Below are 27,254 nucleotides of genomic sequence, written 5' to 3'. Positions count from 1 at the left end.
AAAAATGTGTACCTAAAGGGGCATGTTAGTGCTTAGTCAGAGTTTGCAACATATTTTATACAGCAGCTTGACCGAAGTGTCGCACCCTGTATGTTAAAAAAATGATGCACACTTACGGAGAAGAGTAGGGTGTGCCAGATAATTGAAGACTATGGTCCACATTTATTAAAGTGTTTCCACCAGTATTTTGTCTGGCTTTGCAATAGAAAGAACGTACAAGCTGCTTGCACATGTATTTCTAAACTGCCTGCTTTGTGTCACAGGTGCTCTATGCCCGACATGACAGAAAAAATGTGCACCTAAAAGGGTGTGTTAGTGCACCACAATTCTGCAGCATGAACAACGCGCCCCAAAAGAAAAAAGGTGGACACTTCCATAGCAGTGCAGGGTGCACTAGATTCATGAATAATGTGAGTCCTGAATCTGAAATAGATCAATTTGCACTGTTTTTGATAAATGTGGGCCTGTGTGTCAGTATTCAGTACTCTGACGCACCTCGCACACTTACTGCAGTTTACTTCATTTCTGATAAATCTGGGCCACTGTGTATGAGTGCCCAAATATTACAGTGCATGGTAATGCCATCAACTTTGTCAAAACTCACTTCACTGAATCAAGTAAAACCACCGCTTCAGTTACCAGATTCCTATGCACCTTCCTTTAATATCGCATAAAAAATATATGAGTATATAATGCAAAATAAAGCAATATTAATTATGTCTCTAATAGTAAAGCAACCACATTGACAACAAATAGTTGCAAAGCAAGCCACTGTGAAGCATTATTCTTAAATATATGTTGATAACAGCGAAAGACTAGATAGAAACAAATATCCGATAGATTTTCAGAAACACTAAAAATCTTTGGATGCTCAGTCTTTCTTAGCATAAAGCAATGAGCTTCTGAAATCTGATCTGCATGGCTTGGGTCTCCTCCTAGTTCACGCCTCCTACAGGTTCTCAGGAAGCAATGTTTATTAGCAACCCAACGCCCACACCAAAGCCAGCAGGTGATTGTCTCCAGATACACAGGTAAGCTCACTTTCTCTCCCATTATATACTTGTGTAATGATTTTTGTGTGTATATATAATAGTTTCACAGGAATAAGTAGCCAACATACACAGTATTCACTTTTCTTTAAGATTTTTTTTGCATATATCTTGTATGAGTCCATGCTCACACAGCTACCCACATAACAGTGCCGTCACACAGCTACCCACATAACAGTGCCGTCACACAGCTACCCACATAACATTGCCGTCACACAGCTACCCACATAACAGTGCCGTCACACAGCTACCCACATAACAGTGCCGTCACACAGCTACCCACATAAGAGTGCCGTCACACAACTACCCACATAAGAGTGCCCTCTCACAGCTACCCACATAAGAGTGCCCTCTCACAGCTACCCACATAAGAGTGCCCTCTCACAGCTACCCACATAAGAGTGCCCTCTCACAGCTACCCACATAAGAGTGCCCTCTCACAGCTACCCACATAAGAGTGCCCTCTCACAGCTACCCACATAAGAGTGCCCTCTCACAGCTACCCACATAAGAGTGCCCTTTCACAGCTACCCACATAAGAGTGCCCTCTCACAGCTACCCACATAAGAGTGCCCTCTCACAGCTACCCACATAAGAGTGCCCTCTCACAGCTACCCACATAAGAGTGCCCTCTCACAGCTACCCACATAAGAGTGCCCTCTCACAGCTACCCACATAAGAGTGCCGTCACACAGCTACCCACATAAGAGTGCCGTCACACAACTACCCACATAAGAGTGCCCTCTCACAGCTACCCACATAAGAGTGCCCTCTCACAGCTACCCACATAAGAGTGCCCTCTCACAGCTACCCACATAAGAGTGCCCTCTCACAGCTACCCACATAAGAGTGCCCTCTCACAGCTACCCACATAAGAGTGCCCTCTCACAGCTACCCACATAAGAGTGCCCTCTCACAGCTACCCACATAAGAGTGCCCTTTCACAGCTACCCACATAAGAGTGCCCTCTCACAGCTACCCACATAAGAGTGCCCTCTCACAGCTACCCACATAACTAACACCGTCAATATAACACTGCCCTCATAGAGCTATAATCCTCACAATATTGCCTTTGCACAGCTAACCACATAACACTGCTCACATAACTGTGCCCTCATACAGCTACCCACATAACAGTGCCCCAGTTGCCAGAATAATACATGCCTCCTCCTTACCCTGTCAAGAAAAAAAAAGATTATACTCAACTGCGTCTACCCCTGGCTCTTGCTTAAGTGCTTTTCGTGCGACTTTGTTCCTGTTTGAGTGAAAGTGAAATAATTTTTGCCGCCCGCAACTGAACACAGTAGGACTGCTGCGGGTGGCAAAAATTGGTCCTCACTTGTCGCCAAAGACAGTAACAACGATGTCATCACTTCCACCTATGCCAGAACAGTGTTGTGTCAGGGCAAAGGCCTAGTCCTTTTCCCTGACTCGGTCGTGTTTCAGCATGGATGCGGTAACAACATTGTGTCCACCCGCACCGAAAAAGAGCTGACACAGGGCAAAGGACTTGGCTTCTGCCCCGAGTATTAACCAAGTGTCAGGCCCCCGATGGATTCTATGGACCTCCAGTAGGCCAGTTGCACGCTGCATACAAATGTTATTTCTAAGAATTATTTTTGTGGGTTCCAGAAGTCAGACCCCAAAATATAACACATATACAATCTAGATTAGATGTAAGGTATATCTGCCAGTAGGACATTGCAGAGAACACTCCATTTGTTAGTCAGTGGCATCAATAATTCAAAGTCTTTCAAAGCTAAACAAAAACAGATTGTAGAATCTTCTAAAACTAATTAATTTTAACTTTAGGGATTTTACCAGTTGCTGAGATTCTATGATATTCCTTTTGGGAATAGTTCAACTGTTTCTTTGCATTTTTGGAAATCACTTTTACACAATACAAAAACAAAATCATAGGAAATAACATTTTGTAACAAAAGAAACATCCTTTTAGGGAAATGAGAACAGCCACAACGAACAATGTCTATTATGTATTTCTAATCCTCTGTGTTTCCAGCTCTGATGAAACACTCTGGAATGGGTGTGCTTTAAGACTCTTACCATTTCTAAATTATATTCTCATTAGACTTTCTTTGCTGCTGACCTAGATCGTAACAAGACTAAATAAAGGCAGTGTTATTTTGCAAATGCAATAAAAGCTATATGAGGAAAAGGCAATCCTTTCCCCATGGAAAATGGTGGCAATTGTTATCACAATTAGATATTTTATTTTATTTCTTATTTAGATAACATCCTCATATTTCAGAGAGCTGTACAAAAGTTGTCATTATGTTTATCGACAAGGAAGGATTTAACAAAGCTCAAAATGCATACCTCCCAACATTTCTGGAAGAGAAAGAGGGACAAAATGGCGGCACGCATAGCGATCCCCCTCAGCTACACCCCTAATCATGCCCTGGCCACAGCCCAAATTTGTATTACTAATAATAATCTCCATAATAATCATCATATCCATAATAATAATAATATTTTTAGAATAATTATTATTATTGAGAGGATTATTATTAATAATGAAAATAATAATCGTCTCAATAGTAACAATTTTAAATAAATATTTGTCCCACCTTGGATTTGAACCCACAACCTCCACACTCCACCTGCAATAGACATAGAAAGCCTCTATCCAATTGGCTATAGGCTTAGTGGTTTGTCTATGGGAAGATTTATGTGACTAAGAGCTTCACTGATACAGTGTGACACAGGCTTCATGCGCTGGTATATAGAGATACATCTTCTCAGAGATTATTATTATTGTAATCATTGAGACAATTATTTTTATTATTATTATTAATATTATTTTTATAATAATAATCGTATCCATAATAACAATAATTGTGTCAATAATTATATTGTCAGATCCGCTGAAAGGGACACCGCGTCTGCTGGTCCTTCTACCCTCCATGCTGACAATGCTAGCAGTCCTCCACGAGTTTCTGCGCGTCTCCGTGCTGGCTCCGCCTCCTGTCCACAGCGAGTTAACCCTGCTGCACCCGCGGGGCAGCAGGCATCCAGGACACGTGTGCTTTAGGGAAATTAAAGCTGTCTGTCTTAGGAATCAGCCTGGATTCCTGCTCCTATGGGATTCTGGGGGCGGATCTCAGGCTGCATAAGTTGGATGTGCCAGTGTTTGTGCTTCTGGAACTCACAGCCTAGCTGGATTCCTGGTCTCCTGTAGCATTGTTTGCTTCACCCTGGTATTATATTAACCAGTTAGGTTACGCTCCCTTGTCTAGTGGTTTGACCTTGACATACCCTCTGGTGTGACCCAGCGGTTTTGCTTACCTTTCTATGTTCAGTGTCAGTACATCTTTAGTTCTCTTTCCTCGTGTCTGCTTTTGTTTCTTATGTTGTCTTGAACCCCGCTTGTTTCATCCTTGTTCGTCCTGTTTTTTCCCTCTGTCTGAATACTGTCCTAACTCCCACACTGCAGTTTTCTGTCTGTACCACCTCACTCTGGCTGACAGACCTATTTTGGTTCCTCTCACCTCCCAGGGCCTTGCAGGGTAGTTAGGAGGTTCCTGCGGCAGAGGCTCCCTACCTTCAAGGGGGTTTCTGCCTTGGTAGGGTCTAGTTGGTAGATCAGCGCAGGGTTAGTTCGCCCTCTTGCTCTGTTCTGTCAGCCTGCACTCAGACTGTGTGGTAGTTTGGAGTACAGTATTCCAGACGTAAGTTTTCCTAACATATATCTTCTCAGAGATTATTATTGTACAGGCAGTCCCCTAGTTAAGGACACCAGACTTACAGACGACCCATAATTAAAGACGGACCCCTGTGACCTCTGGTGAAGCTCCCTGGATGCTTTCCTTTAGTTCTAGACTGCAATGATCAGTTGTAAGATGTCTGTAATGAAGTTTTATTGATAATCCTTGGTCCAATTACAGCAAAAAAAAAAGTGAAACTCCAATTGTCACTGGGGCAAAAATTTTTTTGTCTGTATCCACAATTATAAAATATACAGTTTCGACTGACATACAAATTCGACTTAAGAACAAACCTATGGACCCTATCTTGTATGTAACCCGGGGACTGCCTGTATCTCTTTATACCAGTGCATGGAGCCTGTGTCACAGTGTATCAGTGAAGCTCTTCGTCATATAAAATCCTCTGATAGACAGCCAGTAAGCCCATATCCTAGTGGCTCTGCCTCTCTATGGCAGGTGAAGTGTGGAGGTTGTGGGTTCAAATCCCAGGCTGGGCAAAAATGTATTTAATTGAATTAAATAGAGACCTTGTGTTTGGGGAAGCCCTGGGAGATGTAGAGACCATGTATGGACAGATGGTGATCTCTCCCTGATGAGGTGGTCCCTGCTCTTCACTAACTGGACACATCTCTCAAAATGATTCCCTGCCCAATGTTTGTAGAAGTCATTCAGTACTGCAGGTTTTGGCTTTGAAAGTATAATAGGCAGGACACAGAGTTGGGACAACCCTAGCCAGTGTGGGACCTGGAGAGAATATCCAGGACAATTTCCCAGCTGCCCATGATGGCGAGACAGAGGTGAAAAACCAGGACTGTTTGCCAAATCTGGGACGGTTGGGAGCTATGCAAAATGCAAGAAATCTATCTCAATTTGCACCAACCAGTGGACACACCCAGCACCACATTCACATGAAAATTAGTGGAATTAATGTGTTTAAGACAAAAAATCTCTTTATTTGTGCCAAATGCCAGTTTAAAATGCTTTATTTTACATTTATCAAGACAATGAGAGTTTTTAGAAACTAGACCATTACACATACGTGTGGTCTCACAAAAGGGAGAGAGGCCTGCACATCAATTCACTGCAAAGCTTTTTGCTCTACTTTTGAAAAGTACCTGAGAAAGTGGGCATTGTTGGTCTTTTTTTTGCAACATATTTACCAATGGACTTTCAATCTCACCCCAGTACCTGGGTTTTTTTTTTATTCCTTTCCACATAAATGACTGTGAAGTGTGAGATACAGCACACAATGGGGGACATGTATCTTTATTTCTGCTAGTTAAATTGAGTCTTTTGCTGTTGTTTTTCAAGTACGCCTTAGTCTGCACCTTGTGCCTTATGTATCTTTATTTTTCAGATGTTCTGTGCGACTTTTCGCATAGAACTTACTTCATAGTTTCATAGCTTCATAGTTTATATGGTTGAAAAAAGACACTTGTCCATCAAGTTCAACCGAGGAAGGGTAGGGATTGGATGAGGAAGGGATTTAGGGGAAACAATCCTATATAGCATAACAATCAATGTTATTTAGGTGTAAAAAGGCATCTAGGCCATTCTTGAAGCTCTCCGCTGTCCCTGCTGTGACCAGCGCCTGAGGCAGGCTATTCCACAGATTTATAGTTCTCATAGTAAAAAAGCCCTGTCGCCTCCGGTGATTAAACCTTGGTTTCTCCAAACGGAGACAGTGCCCCCTCGTCTTTTGATTTGATTCAATCTGGAACAACTTGCCACCATATTTTTTGTATGGACCATTCATATATTTATATAAATTAATCATGTCCCCTCGTAGTCGTCTCTTTTCCAGACTAAATAAATCTAGTTGTTTTAATCTTTCCTCATAACTAAGACCCTCCATACCCCTTATCAGTTTTGTGGCTCTACGTTGAACCCTCTCCAGCTCCAGGGCATCCTTTTTATGGACCGGTGCCCAGAACTGGACAGCATATTCCAGGTGTGGCCGAACCAGTGCCTTGTATAGTGGTAATATTACATCCCTATCACGAGAGTCCATTCCACTTTTGATACATGACATGATCCTACTAGCTTTAGAGGCAGCTGATTGACATTGCATGCTGTTATACAATTTATGATCTATTAGTACCCCCAGGTCCTTCTCAACAAGGGACTCTCCCAGATTTACTCCCCCAAGGACATATTTTGCCTTTGGATTATTGGCCCCCAGGTGCATAACATTACATTTGTCCACATTAAACCTCATTTGCCAAGTGGATGACCAAACATTCAGTTTGTCCAAGTCACCCTGCAGCCTATGAACATCCTCCATAGACTGTATTACACTACACAGTTTGGTGTCATCTGCAAAAATAGACACAGTGCTATTAATTCCTACCTCTATATCATTAATAAATATATTAAATAGTAGTGGGCCAAGCACAGAACCCTGAGGTACACCACTCATAACTGGTGACCATTCCGAGTAGGAATCATTGACCACAACTCTCTGGATACGATCCTTCAGCCAGTTTTCAATCCAATTGCAAATGATTTCTGCCAAACCAATAGCCCTAATTTTACCCATCAGGCGTCTATGAGGGACAGTGTCAAATGCCTTTGCAAAGTCCAAGAACACAATATCCACAGCTGCTCCTCCATCCAGGCACCTGCTCACCTCTTCATAGAAGCAGATAAGGTTAGTTTGACAACTTCTATTCTTAGTAAACCCATGCTGGTTATCACTTATTATTCTATTTGATGTCACATACTCCAGTATATAGTCTTTTACTAACCCTTCCAATACTTTCCCCACAATGGAAGTTAAGCTTACAGGCCTGTAATTGCCTGGCGAAGTTGTAGAGCCCTTTTTATATATTGGCACCACATTTGCCTTGCGCCAGTCACTTGGCACCACACCAGACATTACGGAATCCCTGAAGATTTTAGACAGCGGTACAGCAATAACAGAACTGAGTTCTTTAAGAACTCTGGGGTGTAACCCATCTGGTCCAGGAGATTTGTACACATTGATTTTATTGAGCTTAGATTGGATAATGCCTACATTCAGCCAGTCTACTATATTACAGGGTGCATGACCCGCACTAGCACCACCCAAGTCAGAAGTTCTCTCTTCTATTGTATAAACGGAGCTAAAAAACCTATTAAGTATCTCCGCCTTCTCTTGGTCTCCAGTCACCGATGCCCCATTTTCAGAATAAAGGGGTCCAACCTGTTGTGACCCATTTTTTTTTGCATTGATATACCTAAAAAATTTCTTGGGATTTGTTTTGCTATCTTCAGCCACCTGTCTTTCATTTTGTATTTTGGCTGATTTGATTTCCTTTTTACAGATTTTGGTAAGTTTTTTGTAAGTATTGAAAGCCTCAGGTGACCCGTCAGATTTATATTTTTTAAATGCCCTCTTTTTCTCATTAATTGCCCTTTTAACTGTAGCTGTAAGCCACGAGGGGTGTAATCTAGCCCGTCTATACTTGTTACCTATTGGAATAAATTTAGAAGTATAATGACCCAGGATAGATTTGAATTTCTCCCATTTAACATTAGTATCACCATGTGACAGTATCTGATCCCAGTCTATATCCTGTATTGCAGCCCTGAATTTTTGGAAATTAGCCCTCTTAAAATTCAAAGTTTTCGATTTCCCCACCTGTTTTTGTTTTTTAAAGTTTAAGAGGAACATAATTATATTATGCATAGAAAAAGGAAAAACAGAATTCTGGTAACGGCTCACCCTTTTGTTGCAGTTGGTTGTAGTGGAGATTCAAGGCCAGGTGCACGGTATAATCCCATTCACTGTTCCGGTAATCCACAGTGGTGTATCATAGGAGTCAAAGGAAGAAGAGGAAAATCGGGAAACCGGCACTCATGAAAAAAGTCCAAGGGTAAGCGACTATTTAAAAACATGTGGAAGCATTTATTTAGAAAAATATTTTAAAACACTGCTGAATAGCATGGAAAACATGGACACAGCAATAGACAGTGTGACACGGAAAAAAAAAGGGGGGGGGATAGCAAAGGTAACGCGTTTCGGACTCTATTGGGGGGATCTCAGTCCTTAGTCATACCTAGTTTGCTTGTGGTCCTCACCTAGGTTAAATAGTGTTAGCACAGGTGTGCATGAGTGGATTTCCTGCATGGAACCACGCCTCCACAAAGGTGGGGGGGAGAGATTTTTTCGTGAATGGCAACTTGTATGAGACAATACGTGACATGCCTAGATGTACTAGTAAAAATATAATAGGTCATGTCTGTGATTGAGACCCTTTGGATAACGAGTATCAAGATTTAAGATCCAATATGCTTCTTTTGAAAGGAGAAGTTTCTTCCAATCGCCTCCTCTAGGGGGACGAGAAACTTGTTCCATAGCAATAACTTGCATGCTGCTGGTGTTGCCATGCTGGCAACACCAGCAGCATGCAAGTTATTGCTATGGAACAAGTTTCTCGTCCCCCTAGAGGAGGCGATTGGAAGAAACTTCTCCTTTCAAAAGAAGCATATTGGATCTTAAATCTTGATACTCGTTATCCAAAGGGTCTCAATCACAGACATGACCTATTATATTTTTACTAGTACATCTAGGCATGTCACGTATTGTCTCATACAAGTTGCCATTCACGAAAAAATCTCTCCCCCCCACCTTTGTGGAGGCGTGGTTCCATGCAGGAAATCCACTCATGCACACCTGTGCTAACACTATTTAACCTAGGTGAGGACCACAAGCAAACTAGGTATGACTAAGGACTGAGATCCCCCCAATAGAGTCCGAAACGCGTTACCTTTGCTATCCCCCCCCCCTTTTTTTTTCCGTGTCACACTGTCTATTGCTGTGTCCATGTTTTCCATGCTATTCAGCAGTGTTTTAAAATATTTTTCTAAATAAATGCTTCCACATGTTTTTAAATAGTCGCTTACCCTTGGACTTTTTTCATGAGTGCCGGTTTCCCGATTTTCCTCTTCTTCCTTTGACTCCTATAATTATATTATGATCGCTGTTCCCAAGGGGTTCCCGGATACTGACATTTTGGACAATCTCCACATTGTTAGAAATCACAAGGTCCAACAATGCGTCACCTCTTGTGGGATCTTCTACAAGCTGCACCATAAAATTATCCTGAAGAATGTTCATAAAATGTCTCCCCTTCACAGATGAAGACGAGCCCTGACCCTAATTTATATTTTTTTAGGTGCAAATCTGCACCTGATCCAGGGCGAGTGCAAAGGAAGGATTTTTTTCATGGACCCTGTTTTAACATTTAATAATAGTAATAGTAATTATAGTAATTATAGTAATTAATAGTAATTATTTCACATGCTTTAAATGTTTAAAATTACGCACATTAACCTGTTTTTAAAATTCAATAATTTTTGGATTTACATTTTTTTTATTGGTTAGGTCACACGTGGCATTTTGCTTGCATTTTGGACCGCATTACAACAGCTGAGGAGCGGTGATTTGCCTAATTACATTACTGTTAAAATTTGAGTTTACAAAACGCAAAGTAAACGTGATGTTAACAGTAATATAATCAGGCAAATCACCTCTCCTCAGCGGTTGCAATGTGTGTCGAAACGCAATGAAAACTCAACCACAACGCATCGTGTGACCTCACACTTAACATCATGTGTGACCGCAGCCTCATATGTCGCCATCTCCCTGGGGTATGTCTAGAGCACTTAAAAATGCAGGACATGGCCTCAAATCCAAAATTTACAGTAGTGTCCACTCCTGCATATAACCCCCTCACGTTGCTTGTGTCTATGTGGATTTGAGACATTTGCAACAAAAAGTCTCAAAAAGAAGCCAAAATTTGCGCCTGCCAGGATAGGAAAAACTGAACATTTATCACATGTAAAAAGACGTGATTACATATAAGGCACAAAATGTCTCAAATATACACAAAGAAAAAAAATATGATACATGTCCCCCAATAAGTTTAAGGTATACTCATACCACAAAGTATAGTGCAGCACAAAGTACAGGTTAAATCTACCTAACACCCTATGCTACTCTAGCAAACCTGCTTAAGCATTTAGCCCCAAAACATGTCAATAGCAAAAAACCTTAAAGAAAAGTGATATGAGAAGGGGTGGAGAGGGGTTCACAGGTCAGAAGCTTTTTTTGAAGACACATTCAAAAGACAGAAATTGGGAAGAGAAAGAGAGGAGGGGTGTAGTCCTCTTCTTCTTCATTGACAACATTGGGGCTCTTCCAGATGTTGTAATCTCTGAGAAAGCTATGGAACAGTCCTGTATGGCCCGAATCTCCTTATTGCAAGAAGTGAGACATTTCTTTTAGGTCAGATGTACCAAATTTATCAAATGTGCAGCACTGGATAAATTTAGTGCCAATTATGACAATTCATTCAGAGAAAATTACTCCACATGTGGTAAATTTCCCCCTTGATTTACTTTGACGTCTACAGTGAATTATCAAACAAAATATGCAATTATCAAACAAAATGACATGTAAAACCCAGTGGGAAAATAACCCCATTCAGCAGCAGACATCAGGTAAGAAAGTGGATCAGGCCTGCTCAAGTGTTTATGGTGGAGTTGGCAGGCTTAGCTCTTAGGCCCGTTCCACACTTGCGAGTGTGATGCGATGAACTCAGCATGTCAGTTGAGTTCCGGTTTGTAGCGTTCGGGCTGGGAGATCTGGGCAGAATGCGTAGCGAGTGTGATGCGAGTTCATCGCATCACACTCACAAGTGTGGAACGGGCCTTAGGCTAACCAATATCTAAGCAACTTATATGACCACCTTCAAGCTGATACTTTATCAAATAAAGTGCAATATGCACAACTTAAAAGCAACACAAGTGTTATATAGCTAATATAGAATATTTTACCATTTTCACTTTAGTTATTGGTTATTCTACTTGAAAGCATTAATTTCATATAAATATTTTCATTAGTGTAAAATATACTGTGACCATGGGTGCATATGCCAGCAAATTTCATGAAAGTGGGCGCACAGTGCTTCTAGAATCAACAGATCCTTCTCAATCAAACTGGATTACAGAACATGCTGAAATCTGTAAAAGTAAGTCATTTCTTAACATTGTTACTACTGTATAAGTTTGTGTTAGATTTTACACTGTGTTATTCACTTGAGAAAATATAGTTTTATATTATCTATAAATAATATACAAATTTAACTGAGAGAGGTCCTCTTTTCAGGATCTAAATTTTGTAGTCAAAGTTGAGTGCTAAGAAAATGTTCTGCTATGGATGAGATGTACTGACATGCATTACACAAAGAGTGTCAAACTCACGTTCACAAGGAGCCACTACAGCCATATGGATGCCTTCAAATGGATGTTTGTTATTATAACATCCCATAAATGTATCTACTAGATCAATAAAATACGATGAAGGAGCACACCTCAAGCAATGTGTTTTTTCTTCTACTATTGTTCAGACCTTCTCAATGAAGGCATTATCAAGTATAGTAGTGAAGGTTTTCAATTCCAGTTATAAATATACAAATTCTACAAACAAGATTATATTTAACATTCATATGATCAATATAAAAAAATTATCCATCATTCATAGTGCAAATAGCGAATTTGGACAATAGATTTATATAAAACATGTTGAAAAGGGGGGGGGGGCAAAAATCACATCTTGCAGGTTCCCATAGATATACTGTGCCTAATCACTTTGGGATTCAGTAGTTTATTTAAAACACAATTCAATAGTTTAATTTATTCAATTGAAAAGGGAAGAAAATCACTCCATATTAACTCTGCTCCTAACCGGCATAAAAAACACATATTATTGCTGGAGCTGCCCTGGTCACATGACCCTACCTTCTGTGCACTTGTGCAGTAAGAAAAATCTTAGCTGCAGCAGCCATCTTGCATATGGGTAGCTAAACCCATGTACTCTATACACATGTGCAGTGATAAAAACTAGAATGCGGCAGCCATTTTATGTGAGAGCAGCTAACCCTTTTCGCTCCAGATCAAAAAAAAATACATAGGCACATTTAAAGCAAGAAAAATGTTACATGTTAGTTTGATGAGTGCTTCATAATGACTTACTAACAGGGGGAACTTACAATCACTTGCATATGTATGGGTCTATCAGACCTTATGGACTAGTAGATCGTCCCTGTCAACCTGGATCCCAAATACAGGGACCATGTGATAGAACTCCAACAAGGGGACTACCGGTATATACATAGTAACACCAATTACATCCCCCAATTTCTCTCTGGGATAGCTGCTCTCCTAAGCACATCCGAATAGTGCATCCCCCTCTTAGTGTATTCTTCAGAGTTATCTCCTTGATTCATCAACCAATCCCCATTATGTACCATTTTGAACAAACAGCCTAAAAAAAGAAAATTGAGGGAAAAGGGGGAGGAGCTTGTTGGTCATGGAGGGTAAATCTCTTCCCATATGTCTCTGTTACAAATTATCCAAAATGCTAATACCACAATATAAAATAGACATAAAACTACTACTGAAGTGGTGAACTAGAAATCATGTTGAGATAGTAATAAGAAACAACTCCTGTATCGCACCTAGTATCTGTTGAGACCATGTGGATATAAAGCATTCAAGCGATGGATCCACAGTTCCCTCTGTTTCAAAAGTAATTCCCTATCACCACCCCTTTTTGAGTGGAGGGATTCTATCTATGAAAGGGAAGCTAGATATTGAACTGCGCCACTTTGGGCTAAACATTAATGAAGTGCCTTGGTTCAGGTAATTAACTTTTTCTAGCACATATTTGATTTATGTCCATTAAGTCAAACTCTGCACTAGTGAAACACTAATTCCGCACAATTCTGCAAGCAAAGCTCCCACATTGGGCAGTATATTGTTCCCAAGCTTGGTTACCATCACCAAATTTACCCCTTCAACTACTTGGCTTACCTTGAAAGGTTTTTTTATAAATGTGGAGCCGATATTTGCAAATGTTTTTTTGCCCAACCTATAAAATCTGTCACTAAAAGAATAGACAATACTGAATATTCCATCAGTAAAAAGGAATTAACTACAATACACGCAATGCGGAGGCAACGCGAAACACGCGTTGGGTTAATCTGACCCCGGCTTGGATCTAGGAGTGCTAAATGGGTATGTGCAATAATATGCTGTTTAGGACACTACAATTGTTTAAATGGATATAGACACTGTTCTTTTATCATTTTTTTGCTGCTGACATTGGTCCATGCACGTAATTTCCATTTGTAAATGTATATGCACGATGCACTTAGATAAATTAAAAAGATACTCCTGGTGGAATTGTCTAGCCGGATGGCAATACAGTTAGTTGGGGTTCTATTTTTGATCTATTTGTATGTATTGTTCATCATGTATGGCTTTTTTAATGGAATTATTTGAATAAAAATTTAATTGTTGGATCGTATAGCTCTGTGTTTTTTGGGTTTGGATATCATTCTTAGAGCTGATCTCTATATACTGACATATTAGTCATCTAGCCTAAGTTTAAATAATTGTCGGCAACAATTGGTTTGGTAATACACAGAATGTTGTTTATTGCATTTCTTGCACAGTTGTCAATGTAGATTATATAGGGTGATCTAGTCATAATCTAAAAAAAAATTTTTGAGCCTTCTAATGTCGTTAATGGTCTCCTAAAAAAATGTTTCTGATCCATATCTACTTTTTTATAGACTGCTTCATAATTGCACTTACTGTACACCTCTTCAAGGTATTTATACCTATCCGTCACGACAATAGCTTCGCCCTTGTCATTTTTGGATAGACAGACTTATGCCTCCCTTTCACTAAGGGTTAATTATGCATGTTAAATTCACATTCTTTTCATATTGCTCCTGGTGTACTGTGGCTATAAAGGTATATACTATGTGTAAAGGAAGGAAGGAAGATGAATTTACTTTTTATGAACAGATTACATTTTTTTAGACAAAATTCTGGTCCCACATTGCTAGTACAACTTTTGTCAATATCCATACCTGGATATTTAATCGATCTTCACAAATTATGCAGTTCTATATCCAGTTAAGCCAGTCCATCTGTTCTGTAGGGCTAAGGGTAATCCCTTACCCAATACATCAATTTTGTGTTTACATAATTCATAAGAAGAAATATTTACCACGGGATGAGTGGTCACTTCTTCGTCACCATCTATGCCTTCATGGTATTTAGTTCACCACCTCAATAGTAGTGTTATGTATATTTTATATTGAACTATAAGAGTAACTACTTAGTGTTCTAGTGTACTATTTAGTGTACTGCTTGTATGACCCATTTGTTGTGATTCTTGAGACATAGGTGTCTTGTTGGCATGCCTTCATAATACTTTTACTGTGTGGAGTTTTATCACCTTGGCTGACAAATGTGTTTATTGTGCAAAATCTTTGGAATGCTGGATACATTTTAGAATCGCTTGTTGATTTTGGGTATGTCAAGCAAGGCCTTGTATAGAATTTTTTCAGATTCATGGTCAGACACCCGATAAACTAAAAGGTTGATGCAACCTGTGGGGCGGAGTTAACATTAATTGCTGGCACAGTATGCACTAGGCTTTAAAACACCACCCGTGGTGATAAAAAAAACCCTGTGTTTTCATGCACTCTGCCTAGAACTACTGACTGAAGTCATTGATGCTCATTTACTAAGGGTCCGTCGGACGCATTTTCGTCGAGTTTCCCGGCGATTTCCGTTTTGCGCTGAACTGCCCCTGGATTTTAGCGCACGAGATCAGATTTTGGGGCAACGTCGCCAGCTTGCATGCAACAGAAATCGGGGGTGGGCCGTCGGACAACCTGACGGATTCAGATAAACCGCGAAATTTGAAAAAGGAATTGTGTCGCAAGATCAAGCACTCACATGCACCAGGAAGAAGAAAGTGAACACATGCAGGAGCTCGGGCGCACGATCTTAGTGAATCGCGCCGGACCCGAATCCTCGTTGGACAAGGCACCACGGGATCGCATAAACTTGCCCCTTTGTGTGCATGCATGTGTTGAAAAATAATCTTGATTTAAACCATAGGAACTGTAGTAAACAGCAGATTTACATTTACTTATTTTAAAGTTTCAAATGGTTGTTGATTTGACATAATCAAGAAGTCTGGTAGTGCTAGTTTAAGCATTATTATACTCGCATAATTATACTTGCATAATATTTTCCTGTATAATCCCAGACAGAAATTAATACTGCAAAATGAAGCTGTAGCATCAAACAATGTGCTGGCTGATTCCCTGTGATAAATAATGATGTGACAGTGAATGAGGATGCACTTAGCCAAGGAGGTTTTTCAGCCACACATTTATCACTTAGAGAGAGCAATGACTAATCAGATGCTTAATTACCAAGTAACAAGGGGACATTAAAAAAAGTGATAAATGTTAACATTTTCCTGAGAAACCTGTTCATCTCTGTTTCACTGTCCAATAACAAGAACTCATGAGGAAAGATGGTAGTGGCTCACATTTACTAAGCTGTAAACTAGTGCTTTTATAGACAAAGACTTGAATTTCTGGTGCTGCTCTCCAATGCAATCAAATTAGAGGACTCTGTAAGCCAATAAACTGTGAAGGAGAATAGAGGTCTGGCATACCTCTGTGAGCAGGAGTTACATAGTGGTAAAAAGTCTACACGTTATCAACTGCTTTTATGTCCAAAATCATTAGCAGCTGCTACCACTGAATGAAGTATTTCTAAATCAATACATTTACACAGAAAAACGGAAGCGTGCTCAATAAGCTTACACAGCAAAGTATTCTGGGTCTGGCAAATGAGAAAGTAAAAATGCTTACCCAGGGAAACGTATATTAGTCTTCTCTAAACAGTATAGACTGAGAAAATGACATCACCGGATCCAGAATGACTGTGGGAAATCACACAGGGCCCTTAAATGCAATGTCATAATAAGGTATTGCAGAAATAGAAGTTTTTGAAAGAATAAAATATAGAACTTGATGAATAAATTCCACTCGTAGCTAAAAAAAAATATCTGGAGTATTTACAACAATGGAAAGCAACATTTACATATGTGATCAAACAGAAAGGTTGCTTAGCTGAATGTAATATTAGAATGTTTGTAATTAGAGATGAGCGAACACACTCGTCCGAGCTTGATGCTCGTTCGAGCATTAGCGTACTCGAAACTGCTCCTTGCTCGGACGAATACTTCGCCAGCTGGAGAAAATGGCAATTTATTAGGGGTTTGATTTAATTTTTTTTTTTGACTTTTATTTTTTTTTATAACTTAAAGTCATCAGGCACAGCACAAAATCCAGTTGTGTGCTGTCAGTGTAGGCTAGAAACTAGCCATAGCAATAGGATAGCATCGTTTTGTTAAAAAAACAAAAACACAAAAAAACACCAAAAAAATGTACAGTTTACACTTTAATTTTGAAAATGTTGAACCCGAGGGCTAGGGGTAGAGGACGAGGGCGTGGGCGTCCCACTACTGCAGGGGTCAGAGGCCGTGGTCCTGGGCGGGGTGAGACACCACCTGCTGATGAGGGAGCAGGGGGACACCGCAGAGCTACACTCCCTAGGTTCATCATGTCTCAAGTTACTGGGACTCGTGGTAGAGCACTGTTGAGGCCAGAACAGTGCGAACAGGTGATGGCGTGGATTGCGGACAATGCTTCTAGCCATTTGTCCACCAGTCAGTCTTCCACGCAGTCCACCCATGTCACCGAAATCAGCACTCCTCCAGCTCCTCCACCTCAGCCTCCTTCCCCCCAGTCTGCCCCCTCCCAGGAAAATTTGGCATTTGAACCGGCATACTCTGAGGAACTGTTTTCTGGACCTTTCCCAGAGTCACAAACCACTTGTCCGGTTGCTGCTGAGCTCTTTTCCGATGCCCAGGTTTTCCACCGGTCGCAGTCTGTGGGTGATGATGACATTGTTGACATAGTGGAAGAAGTATGTAAAGAGGTGTCGGACGATGAGGAGACACGGTTGTCAGACAGTGGTGAAGTTGTTGTCAGGGCAGCAAGTCCGAGGAGGGAGCAGACTGAGGGATCGGAGGATGATGAGGTGACAGACCCAAGCTGGGTTGATAGGCCGGGTGAACACAGTGCTTCTGAGAAGGAGGCAAGTCCTATACCAGAACAGGTTGGAAGTGGTGGGGCCAGACGGAGAGGCAGGGCCAGAGCTGGTGGATCAGCGCCAAATGTTTCACGTAGTGAAGCTCCCGTGGCGAGGGCTAGATTTTCGGAAGTCTGGAGGTTCTTTAAAGAAACACCAGAAGACCGATGGACTGTGGTGTGCAACCTGTGCCACACGAGCATCAGCAGAGGTTCCACCACTACCAGCTTAACCACCACCAGTATGCGCAGGCATATGAATGCTAAACACCCCACTCAATGGAACCAAGGCCGTTCACCTCCGGCCGGGCACACCACTGCTCCTTCCCCTGTGTCACCTGCTGCCTCTGCTAGTCAGCCCCCTGCCCAGGACCCCGGCCCAAACAGCTCCCGTGAATGTCTCCATGCGCAGCATTCAGCTCTCCATACCCCAGACGCTGGAGCGCAAGAGGAAGTACAGTGCAACCCACCCACATGCCCAAGCCCTCAACGTCCACATCTCCAAACTACTTAGCCTGGAGATGCTGCCCAATAGGCTGGTAGAGACCGAGGCCTTTCACAAACCTCATGGCGGCGGCCGCCCCTCGGTATTTGGCCACAAGCCGGCACTACTTTTCCCGATGTGCCGTCCCAGCCCTGCACCAGCACGTGTCAGACAACATCATCCGCGCCCTGACCAACGCCGTTTCTGACAAGGTCCACCTGACCACGGACACGTGGATAAGTGCTGCCGGACAGGGCCACTATTTATCGTTGATGGCACATTGGGTTAACTTGGTGGAGGCTGGGACCGAGTCTGACCCTGGGGCTGGTCATATACTGCCGACGCCGAGGATTGCGGGGCCTACTCCTGGCCTCTGTCCAGGTCTCTCAGGCCGACTATGCCTCCTCCTCCTCCCACCCCTTCTCCACCTCCTCCTCCGAATTACCATCCGTGGGCATGGCGCCATCAGTCGGTAGCTCTAGGCAAAGCAGCAGTGCCGTCGCTAAGCGACAGCAGGCGGTGCTCAAACTGCTGAGCCTTGGCAATAAAAGGCACACCGCCAAAGAGCTATTACAGGGCATCACGGCGCAGACTGATCTGTGGCTGGCACTGCTGAACCTGAAGCCAGGCATGGTTGTGTGTGACAACGGCCGTAACCTGGTGGCGGCTCTGCAACTCGGCAGATTGACACATGTGCCATGCCTGGCCCATGTGTTAAATCTCATAGTTCAGCGGTTCCTCAAGACATACCCCAATCTGTCTGATTTGCTCACAAAGGTGCGCCGCATCTGTGCGTATTTCAGGAAGTCCAGCACAGATGCTGCCACTCTCAGGGCAGCGCAGCGCCGCCTCCAACTGCCCGCTCACCGACTGTTGTGCGACGTGCCCACGAGGTGGAATTCAACATTAACCATGTTATCCAGAGTTTACCAGCAGCGCAGAGCGATTGTAGACTGCCAGATGTCAACTTCCACCAGAACTGGTAGTCAGGTCAGTCAGCCTCCTCAAGTCTACAATGAGGAGTGGACGTGGATGTCTGATATCTTTCAGGTGCTGAGTAACTTTGAGGAGTCAACACAGATGGTCAGTGGCGATGCCGCCATCATCAGCCTCACCATCCCGCTGCTTGGCCTGTTGAAAAACTCTCTGGTCAGCATGAAGTCGGAAGCTTTGCGCTCGTCACAAGAGACGGGGGAAGAAGATTCCCTTGTTGATAGCCAAAATAAATTCAAACAGGAGAGGCGATACGGGCGCCACATGTGTAAAAAACGTTTTAAAGTACAACAAGGTGTTTTAGAGTAATGCTCACCTTTCTAGGTTGTACGGGCGGTACAACACGTTTGAGCGCAATGGTTAGTTGGGTTTTTTCGGCAGCCTCCTGGGTACCGAGGTGGAGGATTATTCACCCCGTCTTGTCCTATCTTTTAGTAGTGGTGTCTTCCAGGTTGTCGGCGCCAATAACTCCGTATGGTCATGATTATTATAAATTCTTGTTGATAGCCAAAGCACCCTCAGGTCTGTTTCTCAGCGCATATCGGAGGAGGTGGAGGAGGATGAGGAGAATGTTGGCGTGACAGAAGAGGGGACCATTGCTCAGTCCTTCACTGTTCAGCGTGTATGGGCAGAAGAAGAGGAGTTGGAGGAGGAGGAAATGGACAGTCAGGCCAGTGAGGGGAGTGAATTCTTGCGCGTTGGGACTCATATGGCAGATTTCATGCTAGGCTGCCTATCCTGTGACCCTCGCATTCAAAGAATTTATTCCAGCACGATTACTGGGTATTCACTCTCCTGGACCCAGGGTACAAGAAAAATCTTTCCTCTCTCATCCCTGGAGAGGAAAGGAGTGTGAGAATGCATGAATACCAGCAGGCCCTGGTGCACAAGCTGAAACAGTATTTCCCTTCTGACAGCACTAGCGGCAGAGGGCGTACTTCTGCGGGACAAGTAGCAAGGGAGAGTAGGCGAGCAGGAAGCTTGTCCAGCACTGGCAGGGGTACGCTTTACAAGGCCTTTGCCAGTTTTATGTCACCCCAGCAAGACACTGTCACCTGTCCCCAGTCTCGGCAGAGTAGGGCTGATCTTTACAGAAAGATGGTGAGAAGGTACGTAGCTGACCATACCATCGTCCTAAATGATCACACAGCTCCTTACAACTACTTGGTTTCAAAGCTGGACGTGTGGCACGAACTGGCGCTGTACGCCTTGGAGGTTCTTGCCTGCCCTGCCGCTAGCGTGTTGTCTGAGCGAGTTTTCAGTGCAGCTGGTGGCATCATCACCGATAAGCGTACACGCCTCTCGACTGACAGCGCTGACAGGCTGACACTTATCAAGATGAATAAAGCCTGGATTTCTCAGGATTTCCATTCTCCACCAGGTAAAAGAAGCTCAACCTGAATAATGTATGCACTCCTCCTCATTTTCCTCCTTCTCCTCCTCTTTGTACACTAAAGCAGAGGAAACTGGCTATTTTTTGCCAGGGCCAACTGGCTCTAGCTATAGCACTCTATGTATTTAATTTTTCTGGAGGGCCACTCACCCGGTCCTCTGGTTTGAAAACTTTTATTGGACTACACACAAAAAAAAGACAAGAGGTAGTGGTAGGCGCCTATGTACCACCAGCACAGTATATAACACCAAATGTTTGAACAAGAGGATACAAAGTAGAGAATGACCGAAATAATTTCTAAAGAATATCACAAATGCAATCTTTATTTATCACAATAAAATAACATATAAATACATACAGTAATATATGTGGACCAAAAAAAAGGGATAAAAAGTGACTTATACAAAAGTTGTAGCCAAGAAATAAGAGGCTTAGAGGTAGGTTATACAATCCATAATAAGATGAGGCATGAGGAAGAAACAAACATGAAAGAGAAAGTTATATGTTCACACAGCCAAATCTAGAGCCTAGATAAGGTAGTACATATACCACACCACAGGATAAAAAGTACAAGCCACGGACCCCGACACGTGTTTCGCCGATGTTATTTTATTGTGATAAATAAAGATTGCATTTGTGATATTCATTAGAAATTATTTCGGTCATTCTCTACTTTGTATCCTCTTGTTCAAACATTTGGTGTTATAACTTTTTTGGACTGCCACATCTATTTAATTTTTCTGGAGGACCACCTACCTGCTCCTCTGGTTTGAAAACTTTTTTGGACTGCCACATACAGGCACTATCCAAATTTAATTGTCTCCATAGCAGCCTCCACACGTCGTCTTTATAGCTGCCTCCACACGTTGTCTCCATTGCTACCTCCACACATCATCTCCATAGCTGCCTCCCAAAGTCGTCCATATAGCTGCCTCCATACATCGTCCCCTTAGCAAATGAGCTGTGTCAGGCAGAATTTTCAGGTGTTTCACCAGATACATAATGGAACTCGGCGCATCTGTCGCCGCCATGCTGGAGACCTGAAGTTTCAATCATTGCAGCGCAATATGGATGCCCCATACTGTTGCTCTTAATCATGGAAGTCGTCTCCATGGCTGCCTCCACATGTCGTCCCCTTATCAAACGAGCTGTGTCAGGCTAATTTTTCGGGTGTTTCACCAGATACGTTATGGAACTTGCTCACTATGTAGCCACCATGCTGTGTTATCGACTAAATATACCGTCAACCTTTTGTTCACATAGGAAATCATTTTAGCGCTTCTTGCTCACCTCCTTTGGTTCCTCTCTGCCACCCATTGGTTTGAAGCCTGAGTCCATTTGGGGTATGTCGCCATGCCACTCTTTAGCCTGCCGCTGCTGCCGCTGCCTCTGTATACCATCTTCTATAGTGTCAGGGTCAATTATTGGATGTTTTAGATGCTATCTAGCCTCATTCGTTCACTCTGTCATGGCCATGCTGTTGCCCATAATTTTGGCATAATGGTGCGATTAAGCAGCCTCAGAGGCATCCATGCATGCTGACCCTGTTTCCTGTCCATTTCCGTGGTGTTTCCATCATTTTCTGAGGTTTCCAGGTGTTTGGCCAAGCTTCCCTCTGCAGACCTTTGGTCCCCTTGAAAAATGCTCGAGTCTCCCATTGACTTCAATGGGGTTTGTTATTCGAGACGAGCACTCGAGCATCTGGAAAAGTTTGTCTCGAATAACGAGCACCCGAGCATTTTAGTGCTCGCTCATCTCTATTTGTAATGTTTGATTTTTCACTATTAAAGTATTTTCTAAGGTACAAAGCCATCTATATCACTTATGTGAAATCTTGAAAAAGACTGACAGGAAAGATATCAATAAATATACTAATTAACCTCTTAGCGATCTGTGTCCGATATATCAGACGCTGAGCACAGTGACTTAATGCTCAGCATCTGATATATCAGATGCAGAGCTGATGCCGGCCCAGCTCAAGATCTGAGCCAGGCCGGCATCGGGGTACATTGGATGTCGGCTGCAGCCAGTAGCTGACATCCCAGTGTAACACCCGCGGTCAGAGTGGGCTCCGATTGTGGCTGTTTAACCCGTTAAATGCCGTGGTCAGCATGACTGCAGCATTAGAACTGCCTTCAGTGGGTCTTTCTCCCATGATCGCCCCCCCCCCTTCTCGTGCTGTCTATGGGGGGCGCCAATCGTTGCTATGGCGATCAGGACCCTAGGGCTGCCTGCAGGCAGAATTGATGCTTTTTTACTTCTGCCCTCAAAAAAGTTCCTACATTTTCAACAATGTGGGATACCAACTGCTACAAAAAGGGCCAATGAGGAAACTAAAATCCTGTCATCCTCAATGTGCGGCCATAAAACAAGTAACGGGTACATGTGGGGGGTCTCTGTAATTGGGAGAAATTGCATAACAAATTTTAAGATGGGTTTTCTCTTTTTATCTTTTGCAAATTTCTACATTTTAGGGCTAAATGAACGTATAACCAACAAAATTTGACCATTCTAAATTTCACCTTCATTTTGATTTATAGAACCATATAAAGCGACGCAAGTCAGAATCCAAAAAATGGGGCTGAGCCTTAAGCTACAAAATTGCTGCGTCCTTAAGTAGTTAATTATGAGTAACAGTGTCCCCATGGATATGTAGTAATGTTATTTTGGATAAAACTCAACCATTGATTTGCAATTTTATAGCATTAATATGTCATTCTCTCACCCTCATGATTATGAAGAAATTACCTATACACATGTCTGATATGGAAGTAGAGAAAATTCTAAAGAACCACTTCAAAACTATGTTATGTTTCATAGTCCATTTGTGCACAAAGATCATAAGCTATAATAATTATCTTATAACTATAACTAAATGAACTCTACCATCAAACTCACACATGATAAACCGAGGACACTTACTCATATATCCAGGCACTTCCTTTTAAAATCAACTTTTAAAATTATGGTATTTGAAGAAAACCCGTCAGGCAAATTAACCCCCAAAACCAAGTATATCATCAAATGAGGCCATATAAATATAAGATTACCACAGTCACAGTGACTGGATCTATAAGTAAGTGTTCCTGGATTTTCATACTTGGTTTTGGTGGTAGCTTTCCTTTAAGGGGAAAGTATTTAGCCCAGTATTCTTTTTATTATTGCCTAATTTATGTTATCATACATATGCAACTAATAAAAAAAATAATATCTTCTGATTTAACAATTAAACAATTGTTAAAAAATGAAGTATAGTATACAGTCTTTCAATTCCAAAAAAATAAAAAAATGTTAGCATTTCTATAAATATAGTACCTTCTTCCTAGATAATTATTACTCTTCAATTTCCAAAATAGAATTACTGTTTCTTGGCAGTAATATTTCTTGGCAGAGTTTACCAAAACTACTACTTGAGTATATTACTGTTATCCTGCTCCTTTGTTCACACCATCTAAAATGTTCTTTCTTATCTCCCAGCTACTGTCTTAGAGTCAAGGGCACCTTTAACCTTACCGCAATACATCTTTGAAACTTCTACACTCCATTTTCCCTTACAACTTAACCTTTCCAGGTTACTAGCTATTATGCTTCTTCCACACAAAATGTAGCTGGTAGTTTAAGGCTCAGTTAAGTCCGGGATTGTGTGAGATTTTGAACACAAATATCATTGCCTACAGTAAGATTTGTTTAACCCCTTAAGGACGCAGGGTTTTTTGGCTCATTTCTCGCTCTCCATCTTCAAAAATCCATAACTTTTTCATTTTTCCGTGTACACAGCTTTGTGAGGGCTTACTTTGTGCGTAACAAATTTACCTTTCCAGTGATGTTATTTATTATGCATGTACTGGGAAGCATGTACTGGAAAAATTAAAAAAACACATGTGTGTCACGTTCTTGTGGGCTCACTTTTTACGACTTTGTGCACTCCAAATAACACCTCTACTTTATTCTTTGGTTCCGTACGCTCGTGGTGATACCAAATTTATACAGGATTTATTCCGTTTTAATACATTTTCAAAAATTAAAAGAATGTGTACGAAAAAGGAAAAAAGCTGGGGAGGTGTAATTTTTTGCGAAATGTAGGTATCCAATGGAGTCACAGGCGATGCATCGGCACTTCGGAATCCCAAAATAAACCTTTCTAGGAACCAAACTTTTTAAGTTCCAAAAGCTGTCAGGTTTTATTTACATATATACGGATTGGAGTATAAAATTTAAGATTTTTTGCGAAATGAGCCGATGTTTATATTGCTATCATTTTGAGGACTGTGTGACATTTTGATCACTTTTCATTACATTTTTTATGTCATGTAAAAAGGTGTAAAAGTCACATTTTGGGCGCCATTTCCCATCTCCGATATCACCGCCGGTTATAACCGTTTTTATATTTTGATAGATCGAGCATTTTGGGACGCGGCGATACCTAATGTGTTTGTGATTTTTACTGTTTATTATATTTTATATCAGTTCTAGGGAAAGGAGAGTGATTAGAATTTTTAATATTTTATTAATTTTTTTACAGTTTTTACATGTGATTCATTACAATGAGCAGACCCCACGCGTATCGTCACCGATCAGGTGACTTCCTCAGGGGTAAGTGATTAGATCAAGATGCTGTCCTGTTTAAGTAGCAAAAGGTGAGGCCCCCGCCCCAAGGAAAAAGTAAAATGATTGGTCCAGAGACATATCTTTCGCATCAACATATGTATAGTTCATACGGCGTGTAGGGTGATGCAACGCGCATGAACGGAAATGGCAGAGCAAGCCATGCAAGTTTGACGTCTCCAATAATCTAAAGTTCATATAATGAACAATCCAACAATGAGTTTGGATATTGTCCCCATGTGATGGATGGGTAGTGCCGACACGTACTACTTGTTTTTTATGATATTTCATACACCAGTACTTCAAGGCATTTTCAAACAAAGTGTAACTATAGAGAGTAGACCATTTTGAATATAAATTTTTACTTTTCTGAATATATATTTTTGTTATACTCAAACTTTTACTGAAAACATTATTCAGAAATAATAGAACTAAAATAAAGGGGCAAAAAATGTATTCAAACTTAACTTTTAGTGTATCACTAAAAGAAAGATCTTCAATAACATGTTAGTGTCACAACTAGAGTTGAGCGAACATACTCGTCCGAGCTTCATACTCGTTCGAGCATTAGCGTACTCGAAACAGTTCGTTGCTCGGACGAATACTTCGCCCGCTCGAGAAAATGGCATCTCCCGCCGTTGTGATTTTTGGCGGCCAGAAACAGAGCCAATCACAAGCCAGGAGACTCTGCACTCCACCCAGCATGACGTGGTACCCTTACACGTCGATAGCAGTGGTTGGCTGGCCAGATCAGGTGACCCTGGAATAGACTAGCTCCTGCCCGCGCTGCTCGGATCATTCTGTGTCTGGATGCCGCTGGGGAGAGAGCTGCTGCTGGTCAGGGAAAGCGTTAGGGTGTTCTATTAGAATAGTGTTAGGCAGGAGTGATTCTACAAGAACCCAACAGCTCTTCTTAGGGCTACAACAAGGTTTTATTTTACTTCTTTTTGGTTTGCCTGTGGCTGGGCTTGCTGCCATTAGTAGTGCAGCTAGTACCATATTGTGAGTAATTTGCAGGGAGACTTGCTACCGCTGTGTTTAGCTCTTAGTGACACGCATATCCACCTATAGGCTGGTAGAGACCGAGGCCTTTCGAAACCTCATGCGGCGGCCGCCCCTCGGTATTCGGTCCCCAGCCGCCACTACTTTTCCCAATGTGCCGTCCCAGCCCTGCACAAGCACGTGTCAGAGAACATCATCTGTGCCCTGACCAATGCCGTTTCTGACAAGGTCCACCTGACCACGGACACGTGAACGAGTGCTGCCGGGCAGGGCCACTATATATCGCTGACGGCACATTGGGTTAACTTGGTGGAGGCTGGGACCGAGTCTGACCCTGCGGCTGGTCATATACTGCCGACGCCGAGGATTGCGGGGCCTACCTCGGTCCAGGTCTCTCAGGCCTACTATGCCTCCTCCTCCTCCCACCCCTCCTCCACCTCCTCCGAATTACCATCCGTGGGCCATCAGTCGGTAGCTCTAGGCACAGCAGCAGTGCCGTCGCTAAGCGACAGCAGGCGGTGCTCAATCTGCTGAGCCTAGGCGATAAAAGGCACACCGCCCAAGAGCTATTACAGGGCATCACGGCGCAAACCGATCTGTGGCTGGCACCGCTGAACCTGAAGCCAGGCATGGTTGTGTGTGACAATGGCCGTAACCTGGTGGCGGCTCTGCAACTCGGCAGACTGGCACATGTGCCATGCCTGGCCCATGTGTTAAATCTCATAGTTCAGCGTTTCCTCAAGACATACCCCAATCTGTCTGATTTGCTCACGAAGGTGCGCCACACTATCCAAATTAAATTGTCTCCATAGCAGCCTCCACATGTCGTCTTTTTAGCTGGCTCCACACGTTGTCTCCATTGCTACCTCCACACGTCATCGCCATAGCTGCCTCCAAAAGTCGTCCATATAGCTGCCTCCATACATGGTCTCCTTATCAAACGAACTGTGTCAGGCAGAATTTTGGGTTGTTTTCATGGCTTCC

General features: G+C 42.3%; 1 protein-coding gene across 1 annotated transcript in view; it reads left to right on the top strand.

Annotated features, from left to right (window-relative positions):
- The first annotated feature begins 959 nt into the window (after positions 1-959).
- Positions 960-27,254, top strand: part of LOC140098491 (uncharacterized) — a 121,723-nt gene continuing 95,428 nt past the window's right edge. The window contains exons 1-2 of the mRNA XM_072126588.1: positions 960-1,031; positions 11,663-11,790. Of these exons, the coding sequence (XP_071982689.1) occupies positions 970-1,031; positions 11,663-11,790 (190 nt within the window). The 5' untranslated portion in view covers positions 960-969. The remainder of the gene's footprint in view (positions 1,032-11,662; positions 11,791-27,254) is intronic.

Source organism: Engystomops pustulosus, chromosome 1 (assembly GCF_040894005.1).
Source record: "Engystomops pustulosus chromosome 1, aEngPut4.maternal, whole genome shotgun sequence".
Classification (NCBI taxonomy): domain Eukaryota; kingdom Metazoa; phylum Chordata; class Amphibia; order Anura; family Leptodactylidae; genus Engystomops; species Engystomops pustulosus.
This window is presented reverse-complemented; position numbering and strand designations above follow the sequence as displayed.